Genomic DNA, 18458 nt, shown 5'->3' with positions numbered 1-18458 from the left:
CACTCAGCCTCCCAGGGTCTGATACCTTGGGCCACCTTCCAAGTTGCTTCCCACATAGCTACGCGAACGGCACAGCTGTTGCTGGCCCTGCAGCGGGTGCTAAGGAGGCAGCTCCTCTTGGTGGCTGTCCCCAGGACTAGCATGGAGTCCCCACGCCCGACTCTCCTTTGTGACACCCAGCTGGCACCTTGCTAGTTAATCTCTCTCCTTATGATTTCCTTCCAGTCTTGTAAAACTAACGCCAGATGACCAGAACGTGACTTTACTGGAAGCAGTCCATCCACAGGAGTTGAAAATAATTTCCTTCCCTTGAGGAATGAATGAGGCTGTGTTACATATGTATTTTTGTTAGGAGTAGATCTTACTGGGAAGATGTGCTGGTGTTTTGTTTTTCTTTTTCTTTTTATAATTTTTTTAATATGAAATTTATTGTCCAGTTGGTTTCCATACAACACCCAGTGCTCATCCCAAAAGGTGCCCTCCTCAATACCCATCACCCACCCCCCTCTCCCTCCCACCCCCCCATCAACCCTCAGTTCTCAGTTTTTAAGAGTCTCTTATGCTTTGGCTCTCTCTCTCTAACCTCTTTTTTTTTTTTTTTTTTTCTTCTTCCCCTCCCCCATGGACTTCTGTTAAGTATCTCAGGATCCACATAAGAGTGAAAACATATGGTAACTGTCTTTCTCTGTATGACTTATTTCACTTAACACTCTCCAGTTCCATCCGTGTTGCTACAAAGGGCCATATTTCATTCTTTCTCATTGCCACATAGTATTCCCATTGTGTATATAAACCACGATTTCTTTATCCATTCGTCAGTTGATGGACATTTAGGCTCTTTCCATAATTTGGCTATTGTTGAGAGTGCTGCTATAAACATTGGGGTACAAGTGCCCCTATGCATCAGCACTCCTGTATCCCTTGGGTAAATTCCTAGCAGTGCTATTGCTGGGTCATAGGGTAGATCTATTTTTAATTTTTTGAGGAAATTCCACACTGTTTTCCAGAGAGGCTATACCAGTTTGCATTCCCACCAACAGTGCAAGAGGGTTCCCGTTTCTCCACATCCTCTCCAGCATCTATAGTCTCCTGATTTGTTCATTGTAGCCACTCTGACTGGCGTGAGGTGATATCTGAGTGTGGTTTTGATTTGTATTTCCCTGATGAGGAGCAACGTTGAGCATCTTTTCATGTGCCTGTTGGTCATCTGGATGTCTTCTTTAGAGAAGTGTCTATTCATGTTTTCTGCCCATTTCTTCACTGGATTATTTGTTTTTCGGGTGTGGAGTTTGGTGAGCTCTTTATAGATTTTGGATACTAGCCCTTTGTCTGATATGTCGTTTGCAAATATCTTTTCCCATTCCATCGGTTGCCTTTTAGTTTTGTTGATTGTTTCCTTTGCTGTGCAGAAGCTTTTTATCTTCATGAGGTCCCAATAGTTCATTTTTGCTTTTAATTCCCTTGCCCTTGGGGATGTGTCAAGTAAGAAATTGCTGCGGCTGAGGTCAGAGAGGTTTTTTCCTGCTTTCTCCTCTAGGGTTTTGATGGTTTCCTGTCTCACATTCAGGTCCTTTATCCATTTTGAGTTTGTTTTTGTGAATGGTGTGAGAAAGTGGTCTAGTTTCAACCTTCTGCATGTTGCTGTCCAGTTCTCCCAGCACCGTTTGTTAAAGAGACTGTCTTTTTTCCATTGGATATTCTTTCCTGCTTTGTCAAAGATTAGTTGGCCATACTTTTGTGGGTCTAGTTCTGGGGTTTCTATTCTGTTCCATTGGTCTGTGTGTCTGTTTTTGTGCCAATACCATGCTGTCTTGATGATTATAGCTTTGTAGTAGAGGCTAAAGTCTGGGATTGTGATGCCTCCCGCTGGTCTTCTTCAATATTACTTTGGCTATTCGGGGTCTTTTGTGGTTCCATACAAATTTTAGGATTGCTTGTTCTAGCTTCGAGAAGAATGCTGGTGCAATTTTGATTGGGATTGCACTGAATGTGTAGATAGCTTTGGGTAGTATTGACATTTTAACAATATTTATTCTTCCAATCCATGAGCACAGAATGTTTTTCCATTTCTTTGTATCTTCTTCAATTTCCTTCAGAAGCTTTCTATAGTTTTCAGCATACAGATCTTTTGCATCTTTGGTTAGGTTTATTCCTGGGTATTTTATGCTTCTTGGTGCAATTGTGAATGGGATCTGTTTCTTTGTCTTTCTGTTGCTTCATTATTAGTGTATAAGAATGCAGCTGATTTCTGTACATTGATTTTGTATCCTGCAACTTGGCTGAATTCATGTATCAGTTCTGCAGGCTTTTGGTGGAGTCTATTGGATTTTCCGTGTATAATATGTCATCTGCAAAAAGTGAAAGCTTAACTTCATCTTTGCCAATTTTGATACCTTTGATTTTGTTTTGTTGTCTGATTGCTGATGCCAAAACTTCCAACACTATGTTAAACAACAGCAGTGAGAGTGGACATCCCTGTCGTGTTCCTGATCTCAGGGAGAAAGCTCTCAGTTTTTCCCCATTGAGGATGATATTAGTTGTGGGCTTTTCATAAATGGCTTTTATGTTTAAGTATGTTTCTTCTATCCTGACTTTCTTGAGGGTTTTTATTAAGAAAGGATACTGGAAAAAAAAAAAAAGGATACTGAATTTTGTCAAATGCTTTTTCTGCATCGATGGATAGGATCATATGGTTCTTATCTTTTCTTTTATTAACGTGATGTATCACGTCAATTGATTTGCGGACGATGAACCAGCCCTGCTCCCAGGAATGAATCCCACTTGATCATGGTGAATAATTCTTTTTATATGCTGTTGAATTCGATTTGCTAGTATCTTATTGAGAATTTTTGCATCCATATTCATCAGGGATATTGGCCTGTAGTTCTCTTTTTTTACTGGGTCTCTGTCTGGTTTAGGAATCAAAGTAATGCTGGCTTCATAGAATGAGTCTGGAAGTTTTCCTTCCTTTTCTATTTTTTGGAATAGCTTGAGAAGGATAGGTATTATTTCTGCTTTAAATGTCTGGTAGAATTCCCCTGGGAAGCCAAGATGTGCTGGTTTGACGGCCTTCAGGCTTTTCTCGTTACCTGTAACTCAGGAGTACTGTGCACACAGCCTGCCCCCACCCCCCCCACTTTATTTTAATGTAAGATACACAGGGTGGAAAGTTCATCAGCCTGATTGTTTCCGTGTACAGTTCTGTGGTGTCGAGTGCTTTCACGTTGTGCAGCTGTCATGACCACCCACCCCCCGGGACTCCTCTCGTGAAACAGGCGTGGGACAGTGTTGCGTGCCCGTCACATGCTAGTAAAACTGAAAGAAAAAACAAATTTTACACCCGTTCAATGTTAGCTCCCACTTCCCCTCCCTTTACTAGTTATGGGTCTGTTTAGATTTTCCGTTTCTTCAGGGGCGCCTGGGAGGCTCAGTCGGTTAAGGGTCCCGCTCTTGGTTTCGGCTCAGGTCATGATCTCACGATTACGAGATTGCGCTGACATCGGAGAGCGTGCTTGGGATTCTCTCCCTCCCTCTCTCTCTGCCCTTGCCTGCTCACACTTGCTCTCAAGATAAATAAATAAACTTAAAAAAAAAAAAAAAAAGATTTCCTGTTCTTTAGGGTCAGTCTGGGTGGGTTTATGCCCCTTGTCTAGGTCGTTGTACAGTTTCCAGGACTCTTGTGGTCGTATTTCTGCAGGATCGGCAGCCATGTCCCCACTTTCATTTCTGATTTTAGTATTTGAGTCTTCTCTCTCTTTTTAAGACCATTTAGCCAAAGGTTTGTCAACTGTTTATCTTTTCAAAGAACCACCTTTGTTTTGTCGATTTTCTGTGTTCTTTTCCTGTTGTCTGTTTTGTTTCTCTCTGCTTTCCTCTTTACTGCCTTCCTTCTGCTGACCTTAGGGTCACCCTGCTCTTCTCCTGGTTCCCTAAATTATAAAGTTCGGTTGTTGACTTGACATTTTTCCTTTTCTTTGATGTAAGCATTTAGAGTTCATACACTTCTCCTTTAAACTGCTTTCCTTGGTCCCATGAGTTTTGGTGTGCTGTGTTTTCATAGGTATTTTCTAATTTCTTTCGTGATTTTTTTCTTTGATCCAGTGATTGAATATGTTTAATGTCCACAGATTTGTGAATTTTTCTAATGTTACAGATTTCTAACTTCATCTATCATGGTTGGAGAAGGTATTTTGTATAATATCTGTCTTTTAAAATCTACTGAGATTTAATTAGTGGTGTAAGACATGGTCTGTCCTGGAAAACGTGCTCTTGGAGGAACAGGTGTGCCACTGCTGGGTGGAGTGTCCCCTGGGTGTCTGTTAGAAGTCGGTGCTTGTGTGGTTCAGGTCCTCTACGTCCTTACTTCTCTCCTGACTGCTTGTCCTGTCCGTTACTGTGAGTGACATCGAAGTCTCCCAACTATGATCACAGGACTGTCTATTCCCCAATCTTGCGGATTTCTGCTTCGCGTAATTCGGTGGTCTCTCGTTGAGTGAGTAAATGTTTGTAATTGTATCTTCTGGCTGTAAAGAGCTTCTTATTAACATTTAATGCCTTCTTTGTGTCTTGTAAACTTGTTGATTTGGGGTCTGTTTTGCCTGATACTGGTAGGGCCACCTGCTCTAATCTGGTCACTGTTCACATGAAGTGTTCCCTCCGGCCTCTCATTTCACACGGTTTGTATCTGTGGATCTCAAGTGAGTCTCTTGTAGATGCCAGGTGGCTGCATCTTGTGTTTTTGTCCATTTTGCGGTCTTGGTCTTCTGATTGGAGAGTTTAATCCGCTTACATGTAGAGTAATCCCTGATAGCGGGTGCCTTACTTCCGTCATTTTCCCATTTGATTTCTGTGTGCCTTACAGCCTTTGTGTCTCTCGTTTCTGCATTATTGTCTTGTTTTGTGTTTAGTTGATTTTTTTGTAGTGAAATGTTTGAATTACTCCTCGTTTCCTTTTTTTATATATCCAGTAGCTGTTTTCTTTGTGGTTACCATGGGGATCACATTTAAAAAATAAAGTTAAAATACTCTGAATTTATCTTGGCTTAACTTCAATAACAGATGAAAACCCTCCTCCTACATGATGCCGTCCTTACCCCTTTTCAGTTGTCGATGTCACAAACTTACATCTTTGTATGTTGTCCAAAAACAGACTCACTGGTTGTTGTTTTTTTTAATGTATTAGTGTCAACCTATGTGGAATTATAAACCAGTTATAGTAATATTATCTTTGAACAAGTAATTTGTTTCCTAGCTGTGTTAGTCTTTTAAATTACTTAGAAGAAAAAGTAAAGGTACAAACCAAAGTTACAATAACACTGGCTTCTCCAGCTACCCATATATTTACCTTACCGAAATCTGTATTTCTCGACCCAGCTTTGCATTACTGTCCCGCATCCTTTCCTGTCACCTGCAGGGCTCCCAGGAGGTCTCCGGGCAGGTTTTGGGGTCACGAGCTCCCTCAGTTTGTGTGTGTCTGGCAGTGTCTTCATATCTCCTTCATTTTGAAGGATAGTTTTGCTGGGTATGGGACTCAGGTGACAGTGGTTTCCTTTCAGTCTTCGACTGTCCCCACCCCCTGCCGTCAGGCCTCCATGGTGAACAACCTTCTTGTCTTACTGAGGTTCCCTCATAGGCAGCCAGCTGCTTCCCCCTCACGGCTTTCAAGGTTCTCCCTTTGTCTTTGGTTTTCAGCAGTGTGTTTGTAACATGTCTTGTTCTAGATCCTCTGAGTTTTTTCTTCTTGGAGTTTAGTGAGTTTTCAAATGTTCATAGACGTGTCTTTGATCAGGTTAAATGCAAGTTTGACCACTAGTCAGATCATTTCTCTGTCCCCTTTTCTCTCTTTCCCTCTTCTGGGACGCCCACAGTGTGCGTGCCGGTCACCTGATGGTGCCCCACAGACCCCCGAGGCTCTGGTCACTCTCCTTTAGTCCTTTTTCCTTCTGGTCCTCTCACCTGGTAATGTCCATTGTTCCATTTTTGTCCGCAGTCTTCCTTCTGACCATCAGACCCGCCTTTGTACACTTGAGATAAATGTTTTCACTTTCAGGGTGGTTTTTGGTTTCCTTTTAGGGTTCCTGGCTCTTCATTGATGTTTGCATTTTGTTCCTGTATCATTTTCTGGACTTTCTGCACCTCTTTCTTTAGTCTCTGGAGCACATTTAAGACTTGCTTTAAAGTCTTTGTCCGGTAGACCAACCACCTAGTGTTTCTCACGGATGGTTTGTGTTGGGTAATTTTTTCCCCTGAATCTCCATACTTTCCTGTATCTTTTGATGCCTTGTGATTTTTTTTTTTTCGTTGGACATTGGGCATTTGAATCTGATAACCTGAGAACTCTGAAATCAGGTGCTCCTCTTCCCCAGGGGGTGGTTTTGTTTATTACTTGTGTTTTGGTTGTTGGAGGCTGTCCCTGTGCTGCAGATCAGACCAAGAAGTATTGAAGGTCTTCTCAGGTCTGCTGAGCCCGGGCCTATGTCTGGAGGCAGAAGGGAATAAAAACAGAGGGGGAAAGAGGTACTGGCTCTTTAAATCCCCCAGAAGTCACCTGGTGGAAGGGAGAAGGGTTACAACATTGGTGGTGGGCCTGTAGTAACAGTGGGCTCCACCTCCGTGTCCGCATCTCCCTGATCAGCCAGCAGTGGGGACACAGATCCTTAGTATTGGAGGACGTGGTCCTTTCTGCTCACCCAGGTTCTCTCGGGCTGTGTGCGAGCTGCTTCGGGAGCATGTGGCGGGCTGGGCCGGGCCTGGGGAGCTGCTCCTGTGCTCAGAGCTACGACGGACCGAAATTAACCTCAGTTTACCACCGAGCCTTCTCTGGGAAGTTGCTGGCCTTCCGCAGACTCCACAGTCCAAGCAGTTACCCAGCTTCTGCCAGTGCAGTTGTCTGGGTGGCAAGACAGGTCCCCATGCTGTGTCTTCTGTGCCTTCCCAGCATCCCACACAGACAGGTGCCCGTGCTCCTCCTTCCCAGCATCCCGCACAGACAGGTCCCCATCCTCTGCCTCCTTCCCAGCGTCCCTCACAGCCTTTTGTGTGGTTTTCACAGTGCCATCTTGTGCCTTTTTCCCTAGTGCCCGAGATTGTGAGGGAGACCCAGGACCTCATAGAACAGGGGGCACTCCTGCAGGCCCACCGGAAGCTGATGGACCTGGAGTGCTCCCGGGACGGGCTGATGTATGAGCAGTACCGCATGGACAGTGGGAACACTCGTGACATGACCCTCATCCACGGCTACTTCGGGAGCACACAGGGGCTTTCGGACGAGCTGGCCAAGCAGCTGTGGATGGTGCTGCAGAGGTCACTGGTCACTGTTCGCCGTGACCCCACCTTGCTGGTCTCAGTTGTCAGAATCATCGAAAGGGAAGAAAAAATTGACAGGCGCATACTTGACCGAAAAAAGCAAACTGGTTTTGTTCCTCCCGGGAGGCCCAAGAACTGGAAGGAGAAAATGTTTGCCATCTTGGACAGAACTGTGACCACTAGAATTGAGGGCACACAGGCAGACACCAGGGAGTCGGACAAGATGTGGCTCGTCCGCCACCTGGAAATTATACGGAAGTACGTGCTAGATGACCTCATTGTTGCCAAAAACCTGATGGTTCAGTGTTTCCCCCCGCATTATGAAATCTTCAGAAACCTCCTGAGCATGTACCACCAGGCCCTGAGCACGCGGATGCAGGAGCTCGCGTCCGAAGACCTGGAAGCCAATGAGATCGTGAGCCTGTTGACTTGGGTCTTGAACACCTACACAAGGTAACTCCAGGTTCACTCTTGCATTTCGTTCACGTAGAGTTGAGTTGTTTTGCTCTGGTGTGTGCTCGGCACCCTCAGACTTTGTTTTCTTGCCGACGAAAGTCTCCTCTCTGGCCTGTTTGTGGGCTTCCCCTGAGGTCAGGGGCCAGACTCTGGTTGTGTGAACGCCCTTGTGTTTACGTGGTGCCCTTGATGCCCAGGCCCTATTGAGCGGCTCTGTGTTGCGCTTTTCTATGATACTGAGCCCGCTGTGCACTAACCCATTCCCTCCTTGCAGTGGCACCCCGATTGTGTGATTTCACCCCGTTGGACAGGTGGGGATGCGTGGGCACAGGAGGTCCCGGGACCTGCATAGTCACATGGCTGGTAAGGAGGCACCACTCCGTCCTCCTGGCTTCCGGTGCCCCCAGTCTGGTTTACTCTCACCAGTAGCCGAGAAAAGTCTGTTTTCTTTGCATTCCAGCCTTGTGGTTTTATCACTTCACAAAAGGAATGAGCGATTTTGTGCTTGATTGGTTTGAGGTTGATCTAAGAATCTCGGGTGAGGGGTGCCTTGGGGGCTCAGTCGGTTAAGCCTCTGACTTCGGCTCAGGTCACGATCTCACGATTTGTGAGTTCGAGGGGCTCAGTTGGTTAAGCCTCTGACTTCGGCTCAGGTCACGATCTCACGATTTGTGAGTTCGATCCCCACGTCTGGCTGTGTGCTCACAGCTCAGAGCCTGGAGCCTGCTTTGGATTCTGTCTCCCTCTCTCTCTGCCCCTCCCCCACTTGTGCTCTGTCTCTCCCTATCTCAAAAATAAACATTAAAAAAAATTTTTTTTTAATTTTTTTTTTTAACGTTTATTTATTTTTGAGACAGAGAGAGACAGAGCATGAACGGGGGAGGGTCAGAGAGAGGGAGACACAGAATCCGAAACAGGCTCCAGGCTCTGAGCTGTCAGCACAGAGCCTGACGCGGGGCTCGAACTCACGGGCTGTGAGATCGTGACCTGAGCCGAAGTCGGCCGCTTAACCGACTGAGCCACCCAGGCGCCCCTAGACCTTGTATTTCTTACACATAGTGGACTAGCTGTTAGTACTCAGCGTTTTCACTGTAAATACACATTTAGGGAACACGGCATAAGGTGTGTGAGTTTTCTGAACATTTAAGCCTTGGACTTTTGAGGACTAGCCACACGTAGATACTAACTTCTTTATGGAAACTTTTTTCTGGAACTCAGTTCCCATCCGTGTCTTCTTAAGCACAGTCGCCTGAACATATTGACACTTTTTGCTGACTCACGTTCGGTTATGAACCGCGTAGATTAGCAACACTAACTTCAGGGTCTGGTTTCTAAGTTATTGTACTTGGGTGTTCCTCCCTTGTTTGATAGAACCTGTCTACTGAGCACCTTGTATTTGCCAGGCCCTGGCCTTCCCCATGGGGAGGTGCTATGGGTAGAAAAAACAGTTCTTCCTCTCACAGGGTTTCTTTCCTGAGTGACGTGGGTGCAGCCGGCTGAGGCCAGGGAATGAGCCGCCTCATGTGGCCCCTTCTCGCCCAGCACTCTCCCCAAGCCCTGCCTCCCCTCCCCGGCGTGGCATTGTGGGGGGGGGGGGTGCTTCGTGTATGACAAGACCCAGGAGCACTTACCTGAGTGTTTTCTGTCTTCCTAGTAATTATTCTTTCTCGTACCTGGTTTTGCCATAGTGCAGAGATGATGGGGAACGCGGAGCTGGCCCCAGAAGTGGATGTCAGCACCCTGGAGCCTTTGCTTTCTCCAGATGTGGTCTCTGAGCTGCTTGACACATACATGTCGACTCTCACTGTGAGTAGGTGCTGTGGTCCCGAGCCGGGCTGTGTCCCTCAGGTAGACGACGATGTGGGCTCTCTGGGTCACGCTGCCGTCACCGAAGCCAGTGGGCAAGAGAAGGCAGGGGAGAGACCTGTTTTGATGTTGGCTTCCTCAGGACGTGCAGGCTCTGTTTCTGAGAAGTTGGGTCTCGAAGTGCACGTGGCCGGTTAGATGAGGAGGGCGGCTTGTCCTCTGGCCACTGGGTCTGGAGGTTGAGGTATGTGTTTGAACCTCCTCCGGCTGGAGTGAGGAGTGAGCCTGTCCTACCCCTGGAGGCTTCGGGAGGCCCCTGGATGTCCTGCTGACGGACAGCGGTGCCAGCCAGCCTCTTAGAGCTGAGCCCAGGAGTGGGAGGGTGGTCCCCAGTTGGGGACCAGATGCCGCCCAAGACCCCCAGGTGGCCTGTGGTGACAGGAGGAGGTCAGGGTCTGCTTCCTTGGACAAGGTGAGCCCGAGTAGCAGATAGCATTGTGACTGAGGTGCTGAGCAGGGTGGGGTCTGTGTCCTGAAGTGACGGTGCTGGTGTGCGGTCTTCGTGGACGGGTCTGCTGGGAGCATGGCGGCCTTTGTGCTTCTGTGTACTTCTGACCGGCCTGGCCTGGCCTGCAGTGAGGTTCTCGCCCGGAAGGTTGTCTGTGGAGGCCCCACCTGCCGTGGTGGTGGCTTGTGGTACGGCTCGTGTGGGAACGGGGACTCCCGGGACCCTGAGTTTGGTTTCTGATGCTACACCCCTGAAGAGAGGACATTGCCTTGCTTCAGAGGGACCTGTTCTTCTCTTCTCTCTCTGTGATGCTGGACTTCTTTTAGTCAAACATAATTGCCTGGCTGCGGAAAGCACTAGAAACAGACAAGAAAGACTGGCTGAAAGAGACGGAGCCCGAAGCCGACCAAGATGGGTACTACCAGACGACACTCCCTGCCATCGTCTTCCAGGTACTGTCGCACCATCGAGGGTCATTCCTGGGCTGTCCATGGGCTCTGTGGGTGCTGCAGATCAGCATGAAGCCGCCCCCGTAGTAAAGACAGAGGGAGCCCCACCTCGTACTTCAGGCCCTTCTCCATCTGAAGCAGTTGTGCCCACAGTTGCTTTAGTTTCCGTAAGGTGTTCGGATTTGAACTAGAACCTAATTACGTGTTATTTGCGTATGGTGCTCAGATAGGAGTTTGCTTTTTGACATTTCCTCATGTTGGAAATGTCCAAGATTTGTCTTCATAAATGCCGCCTGATTGAACATCGCCTGATGGATTTGGGAAGGGGTCCTTTATGTTTTGGCCATAATCATGCCTTCTTAGGATTACTTTTTGATGCCTGGCACTTGCTGGCGCCCTCCAGCTTCTTTCCTGTCGGCTTTTCTTCCTGGAGGAAGCTTTCTGGCAGGAGGGGGGGCTGAGCCGTGTTCTGACACTTGTGTGGGACCGTATCAGTGGCATGTGCTTGGGCACCAGCTGGGCACAAGTAAGCGATGTGGGCGTCTGTCTCTGGGTGACAGCATCAGCATCCGATGGGGCCCCACCCTTTCCCTTATTTTGGAAACTGGTGTCCTGACAGGCCTCGTGTGCCACGGGCCTGGAGTTGGCTTGGCCGTGTGGCCTTTCTCTGTCTCTGTACATCTGCCTCCCCTCAGTCCAGCGTATACCCTCCTAACTCTTCGTAAGGAATCCCCATGGCAAATCATAGCCCAGCCCCGGGCACCCATGTGACCCCAGCCACACCCAGCCTCCCTGTCTTTGTGGAGACCATTTCCCTCTTTGTGGAGACCAGCCTGTTTGCAGGTAATTAGGAAGTGATTCACTTGGTTTTTTTCTATCTAGTGAGAAAGTTGTTTGACTAACTTTGTTATTTTTCAAGCAGTTTCTTTTTTTTTTTTTTCCTGAATGTGGACTGTAACTACCAATTGGCAGATAGGGGTTTTATGTAATGGGAAACTCTTGTGAGTTTATATGACAGTTGATAAGTTCTCCAATTTTTAGATGTTTGAACAGAATCTCCAAGTTGCTGCTCAGATAAGTGAAGACCTGAAAACAAAGGTACTAGTTCTGTGTCTTCAGCAAATGAATTCTTTCCTGAGCAGGTATGTATTTTTGCCAGCGTGCGGATTTAGAAAGTGTATGTTTTCAAAACTTAAAAGCAAAATTTTGATCCCGATACGCCTGCAAAACTTAAAAGCAAAATTTTGATCCCGATGCGCCTGGTGTTAAAAAATGCTTGAAGCCCGGATTTGCTATAGTGACCTTTGTTATTTTGAAACAAGCCTTTTCTTACTGTCTTCCTTTGGAATGGACTGTGCCATTTTCCTGAGAGTCTGGACGGGTCCGCTGGGCAGTGAGGTCTCCTGGGCAGCGAGGTCAGGGCCGCGTCATTAGAGTCTCCTCCAGACGCGTCCTTCCTGTTTTCTGAACTGCCCCTGGCCCAGGAGGGGGAGACTCCCTCGGTGGTGGCTGCACATTCCATCGCTGGGATCGGCCCTCCAGGGGGTCTCGGGGTGTGTTTCCAGGACCCCTCCCTCCCTCTGCATTGTTCACAAAGGAGATTTTCAAACCTCTACAGAAGTAGAAAGGTGTAAAAACCTCAACCCGTCATCCGTCTTCAAAAGCTGTCCCTTTAAAGCCCCCGTCACCTCATCTGTACACCCCGAGGACTTTAAAGCAAATCCCAGACATCCAGGCACCTCATTTCCTGCGTTCTTATCTCACTGGAGGGCCATCAACCCACGTACACGTGAGCATCCTTTCTTGGGATCATCTGACACCAAATTTGTATTTGGGTCCCCCCGTCCCCCCTCTTTCAAGTTACATATTCAGACGGGGTAGCGGCAGGGTCTGCAGTGCGAGGTCTCGGGTCCTCGAGTGCGGCCTGGCCCCTCTTTCAGCCACTGGCCTGTGGACACGTGTCAGATTATCTCACAGTGCCTAACCCTGACTGCCATCCACCTGCCAACCACGTGTTGGCTCTAAAGGCTGTGGGTTTCATCTTTATCACCTTGCCCTTTGGCAAGAAGCCCGCACAGGCAGTGTGTACACGAGGAGATGCGCGTCCCTGTGTCCTCTGCTGGCTCAGGCGCCGACAGCTGGGCCCCTCACCGAGAGTCCCCGTCAGTCACCCCCCTGCGCATCATGGCCTTATTTAGTCCTTTTGTTAGCAGAAAGAGGAAACTTTCCCCATCAGCCTCAGAAGCTTGATTACCTGAACCACATGTCGGACAGAAAGGCAGAATAAATGCTTAATTATTTCTCTGTAATTGGCAGTTTTCAGCTTGCTTCTTTCTTAAGGTCTTTTAAACGTACATACGGTACGTTGTGCTATTCTACTCCTGTACGTGTCTGGGAATCTCTGTAACAAATTCAGAAATAAAGCGTGTAGTGATCTCACTTGCTTGTTTTCTTGACCTCAAATGAGTTATTTATTTTTGAGTAATTTATTGGTTCTTCAGAAAGTGAAATTTTATCTAATATTTGATAACGTTCTCAACACTATCGTATGCATTTCTAGGCAAGTCGTATGTCTGATGAAATAATAATTTCCCATTTACTCAGAAATATTTCTAAATATTTGTGTAATGAGAATACTGAACCATATTTTAAAGCCCGATAGAAGATTTATCTTCAAGAGTCCGTTTAAAGTGATCAGCTTCCCTGGTCTTACAGATCATCCCAAAACTCACCTTATTCGTAAAGACTTGCCTGCTCAGGTGTCAGCGGTGCCAGATGTATTTATGAGGTGTGATGTCAGCGTGGCGCCCGGCACACCCACCTGCCCCTCGACTGATGTTTACTGGGGGCTGTGTGTTCCAGATACAAGGACGAAACCCAGTCGTACAAAGAACAACACCTGAGGGACCGGCAGCACCCGCACTGCTACGTGCAGTACGTGATCGCCATCATCAACAACTGCCAGACCTTTAAGTAAGTGACCGTGGACAGGGCGGCCCAGAAACAACAGAGGAGCGGGTAAGGGCGCTCGGCCACTTCACGGAGCCGTAACTGTTGCCTCGTAGAGAATCCATAGTCAGTTTAAAGAGGAAGTACTTGAAAAGTGACGTGGAAGCAGGCGTGTCTCTGAGCCAGCCAAGCATGGACGGGATTCTGGACGCCATTGCGAAGGAAGGCTGTGGCAGCCTGCTGGAGGAGGTCTTCCTGGACCTGGAGGTGGGAGCCGCTTCTTTGCCGTTTCGTTTCTAGGCTGAACACGGGGCTCCCGTCCTGTGTGCCCTCGGGGACACGCACCCAGCTGACACTCGACTTCACCTCTCCCACCGTCAAAGGGCTTTTTCCCTCTCTGTGACGTACGCCTTGTACGACAGAGGCCCAGGTTTGGGGCCCTTCCGAGGTACAGCTGAGCAGAGACCCCGTGAACTGTGAGGAGACTCAGTGGGGGCGATGTTCATTAGCGAGTTCTTGAAACCAGAACCAAATTGAGAATATGTGCACACTGCCCACGCATCACGTAGACCAGTCTCAGCTTTGAGTGAAAACACAGAACAAGCCATTAACAAAGTGCGTTTCGCATCACATCTGAGGGATAATACACCGAGAACAGCAAGTCAGGTTAGAGGGCTTGGCATTATCTAGATATGTTCGCAGAAACCAGAATGTATCGAACATACTAAAACTGTGATCGATCTCAGGTCCTGCTGGGAAGGAAGTAGCTGGAAAGGAGCTTTTGGGGTGATTGGTGGGATCGTTTTGTGAGATCTGTAACTTTCTTGAAAATGGCGTAGAAAACAGATGAAACGTATACGTTTGAAATCATTTCAAAATAAAGTAACAACTCTGAGAGAAAAGTAAAGGATGACCAAGTTTCACAGAAAAGGGTTTTTACAAGTGTCCTAAATACAAAACAAAATTGCCTATCTCCCTGACCTTCAGGATATGCAAATGCAAGCCAAGTGGTATCTGTTGCTTAGCGGGACAGCAAGGGTTAAACACAGCAGTACCTGTCCGTGTTGTCGCCGGCCTGGGGACAGACGTGCAGACAGCAGTTTCTGGAGGGCTACTGACGCTTCACTTGGCACACTTGTGGACTGAGTTACGCTCTTGGGGTTTCACCTGCAGAAACACAAATTCGTCGCAGCCTTCTTTGTAGTTGCCCAGTGTGAAAAACTGTAAGTGTCCGTCAGGCTGGGGTAAATAAGTTGCAGAGTATCAAGCAATAAATGCACGTGAATGTTAAAGGCAGCACGTGTACTGCAGGCGTGCGTAGAGGACGCAGCCCAGCACAACGGTCACGTGCGGCGTCCACCTCCCGCAGCTAAGGTACGCGTTCGCGGATCGCGGGCCAGTGGGGTTTCCCGTGAGTGTGTCTGCTGTCACAGAACGGCACCAAGGCTCTGAGCACCTTCCTCCCGATACACGTGACTCGGGGACAGCGTCCAAGTGACGTTTTTCTCTGTCCTTCACTTTTCAGCAACATCTCAGTGAGCTGATGACGAGGAAGTGGCTGTTGGGGTCCAACGCCGTGGACACCATTTGTGTTACCGTGGAAGACTATTTCAATGACTTTGCCAAAATTAAAAAGCCGTATAAAAAGGTAAGGGCACGGGCACAGCCACTTGGTGTTGGCGTGTGCTCACCTGCACGTTGGAGCCCACATGGCATCTCGTGTGGAACTCAGTGTCCAGTTCTTCTGTGACTGGGTGTTTACAGGTGGTTTCAGTAACCTGAGGCAGGGAGGACACATCAGCGTCTAAAGGGGTTTCTGTTGTTCCTTTAGCCTTACTGCCTCCTGGCACCCCACCAAACCGTCTTTGGCACAAGGCCACACACCCAGGCAGTGCTCGTGGTGGGGACCCCTGGCAGGGAGGGTGGAGGCAGTGGCTGTGGACCAGGGTGAAGCAGCCGTTCCCTCTCCGGTTCCCCGTCCCGGGCACAGGCAGCCTGGCTGTGTTTCCACTCCGGCAGAGGCCCAAGGGTTCTTCCCCGTGCGGCCGGGCCCTGCGAGGACCTGGGAGCCCTGCTGCAGATGGGCAAGGAAGGAGCCGTGTGCCCGAGCCCCCGTGTCCCTCGGCCGTCTGCATGAAGTCCTCCTGCAGGGCCCGGGCGTCTCTCCTCACTCCCTCCTCGCGTGTCCTGCCAGGGCGTTGGGCCGTGTTTGTGTACCGTAAAAAGTGATATATTTTAAGAAGTTTGCTTCTGGCTTGTGGAAGTGGTTTTAATACACTGACCTCATGTTCAGATATTGTAAAACTTTGTGAGTGTTTCTAGGATTTGTCTCTGGACCCTTTCAGACCTGTACATACGTGGTTGTGTCATTTTAACAGAGACACTGTTTTCGTTTCTGGTCCTCGCACCTTTCGTGTCTTCCTGTCCTGCTGCGTTGGCTGGGACCCAGTATAGCCCTTGTCTAAGGACTAGTTTTACAGGGAATTCTTGTGACTCAGCCACTAAAAGTGATACCTGTAGGGAGGCCCGGTGGTTGGAACCCCCGACTGACTGCTCCCCTCGCCTGCCAGGAAGCCTCTGGCCGGTCAGAGGTCGGCGTGCAGCCCTATCGTCCGTTGCTTGCACGGTTTTTGGTTCCACTGTTTACTTCCGTAAACATCTGTTGTGTCGATTGAATGCCGGTGTCTGGCAAGTGCTGTGTGCAGGCCTCCGGATGGTAGACGGGTCTTGTCTGGATGGCTCCTCTCGGGCGGCCGGCGGGCGCGTGTCTCGTGAGAGAACCTTGTTTCCAGTTTCCTTTCACCACTTAGTGGAAAGCACCATAGTGAATGGGGTTGTGGTTCAGCGAGGTGATGCAGTGGAAACCTCGGATGTGCACCTGCTGGAGGGTTCTGCCGGCGATTGGCGAGGGCTCGCCCGCCCGGGTCTCCACAGAGGGTGGACCTCCGCAGGGACCTCGCTGACCCTGTGTCTGCCCGCAGAGGATGACGGCAGAGGCGCAGCGGCGCGTGGTGCTGGAGTACCTGCGGGCCGTCATGCAGAAGCGCATCTCCTTCCGCAGCGCAGAGGAGCGCAAGGAGGGCGCAGAGAGGATGGTCCGGGAGGCCGCGCAGCTCCGCCACCTGTTCCGGAAGCTGGCCTCCGTGAGTGCCGCCTGGGCCCCGAGGCTTTCTCATTGTCCCCACCCCCAGGGCCATAGGCCAGTTGGTCAGGGACCGGGTGACCTGTCGGTCCCTCTTGTGTGAACGGGAAGGTCTGGTGGACCCTGTGGCTGAGGCTTCGTGCACTGGGGCGTGGCTTCTAGACCCTTGGGGGGCAGCGCTAGCCAGACGCTGGCCTGACCCTCATGGGCAGTCCTGGGCTCACTCCCTGTCGACTGTCCCCACCCTCCTGCCGGTAGCACCGCCATTGAGTGCTTGGTGAGGGCTCCACTGTGGATCCTGAGCTGGATCCAGAGCCACCTACGTAGGAGGTGGGGAGCCAGCCAGGCGGCCTCTGCCAAAGTGAGGGCTTGACAGAGACTCGTCAGGGGTCCCCCTTTGTGGCCCTCAGCCGCTGGCGCCCTGTCTTCCAGGGTTTTGGGGAGGATGCAGATGGGTACTGTGACACCATCACTGCCGTCGCAGAAGTTATTAAGCTGACAGACCCGTCTCTTCTCTATCTGGAAGTCTCCACGCTGGTCAGCAAATACCCAGACATCAGGTAAGGGCCAGTGTGCCTTCCTGTTCCAGCTAGAATTCATGGCACAGAGCAGCAGGCTCATTCCTAGGGTCACTGGGAAGATGGGAGAGCCTGGCCGTCAGGTGTGAGCGCCACTGGGGGGGCGGGGTGGGGGGTCTGGGCTCCTGTGGGGACAGACTGGGGGGACGACCGCCAGGAGTAGAGTGGACTGCAGAGAACAGCAATGTCTCTGTGCCTCCCCTGGCCCTCCACAGGCCCTGGAGCCCACAGGCCCCCAACATGGGACGCGTCTCCTGGGGTCAGCACCAGTGAACAGGTGGGGCGTCGGTCACGCTCTGTTTGCTGGGGAAGGTGCACAGCAAGGTGGCTTCAGGAAGCTCCTCTTGTGCTCCTGGGTTCAGAGAAGAGGGGACACGTGCCACACTCGACCAAGACACTCGGCCAGTGTCTTCCCTTTCTGCCAGTGCTCTGGGCTTCAAGCAGGAGGGCCTGGTGGTCCTGTCCTCCCCAGGGTCCTCCTGCTCTAGGCAGGCAGTCCATTAAAGATTTAGGAGAACAGAGTCTAGAAAGCTTTGTGCTTGTAGCTTGAAGAAACGGCCACAGTGAGAGGAGAACTCTGGTTTCTCTGCTGTTACGAGTGGTCTGCAGCTGTCCAGCCCCCTCTAGGGCCTTGGGGTTGGCTGAGCCAGGCGTGGGGAGAGCACTGGGGGAGTTTGAGTCGGGCCTGGGGGCCAGTGGCTGTGTGTGCACCCCTGACGCAGCCCTGGTGTCCCCGCATCCACAGGGATGACCACATCGGTGCACTGCTGGCCATGCGGGGGGACACCAGCCGGGACATGAAGCAGACCATCATCGAGACGCTGGAGCAGGGCCCGACGCAGGCAAACCCGAACTACGTGCCCATCTTCAAGGAGATCGTGGTCTCCAGTCTGAACGTGGCGAAGCTGCTCAAGTAGCCCGTGGGCCCCAGCCTCGCTGTGGCGCTGTGCCCGTCCCCCACCCGTGGCCCCGGTCTTGTGACGCTGTGCCCGTCCCCCACCCTTGGAAATGCATGGCGGCCAGAGGGACATGAGGCGCCCAGGTCCCGCATGCCTGCCTCTGGTGGGACCGCGCTCGTGGCTTCTTGATGAGTGAGCTCTCTGATGGCCATGGCTCTTCTGGTTGTCTCCTCTCTTGTCCTTTGAGGGGGCCTCATGGTGCCTGTCCCCCTTAACCCCTGGGTCTCCCCTCATTTCTGCACGGTGTAAACACCTCCAAAACTCTGCCGCTGAATAAAAGAGTCTGAACTCTTGCAGGAAAATGAA

At 50.0% G+C, this 18458-nt stretch overlaps 1 protein-coding gene across 7 annotated transcripts in view; it reads left to right on the top strand.

Moving 5' to 3' along the window:
• Window positions 1-18458, top strand: part of EXOC3 (exocyst complex component 3) — a 27335-nt gene extending 8877 nt beyond the window's left edge. For 6 of the 7 annotated variants that reach the window (XM_042953988.1, XM_042953963.1, XM_042953943.1 and 3 more), the window contains 10 exons: window positions 7077-7758; window positions 9450-9567; window positions 10402-10527; window positions 11566-11666; window positions 13387-13497; window positions 13590-13740; window positions 14999-15121; window positions 16455-16616; window positions 17048-17175; window positions 17939-18458. In XM_042953988.1, coding sequence (XP_042809922.1) covers window positions 7077-7758; window positions 9450-9567; window positions 10402-10527; window positions 11566-11666; window positions 13387-13497; window positions 13590-13740; window positions 14999-15121; window positions 16455-16616; window positions 17048-17175; window positions 17939-18110 — 1874 coding nt within the window. In that variant the 3' untranslated portion in view covers window positions 18111-18458. Of the gene's footprint in view, window positions 1-7076; window positions 7759-9449; window positions 9568-10401; window positions 10528-11565; window positions 11667-13386; window positions 13498-13589; window positions 13741-14460; window positions 14697-14998; window positions 15122-16454; window positions 16617-17047; window positions 17176-17938 lie in introns of those variants that run through there. The other variant, XR_006206720.1, reaches the window with a different exon arrangement.

This window comes from Panthera leo, chromosome A1 (assembly GCF_018350215.1).
Source record: "Panthera leo isolate Ple1 chromosome A1, P.leo_Ple1_pat1.1, whole genome shotgun sequence".
Classification (NCBI taxonomy): Eukaryota; Metazoa; Chordata; class Mammalia; order Carnivora; family Felidae; genus Panthera; species Panthera leo.
This window is presented reverse-complemented; position numbering and strand designations above follow the sequence as displayed.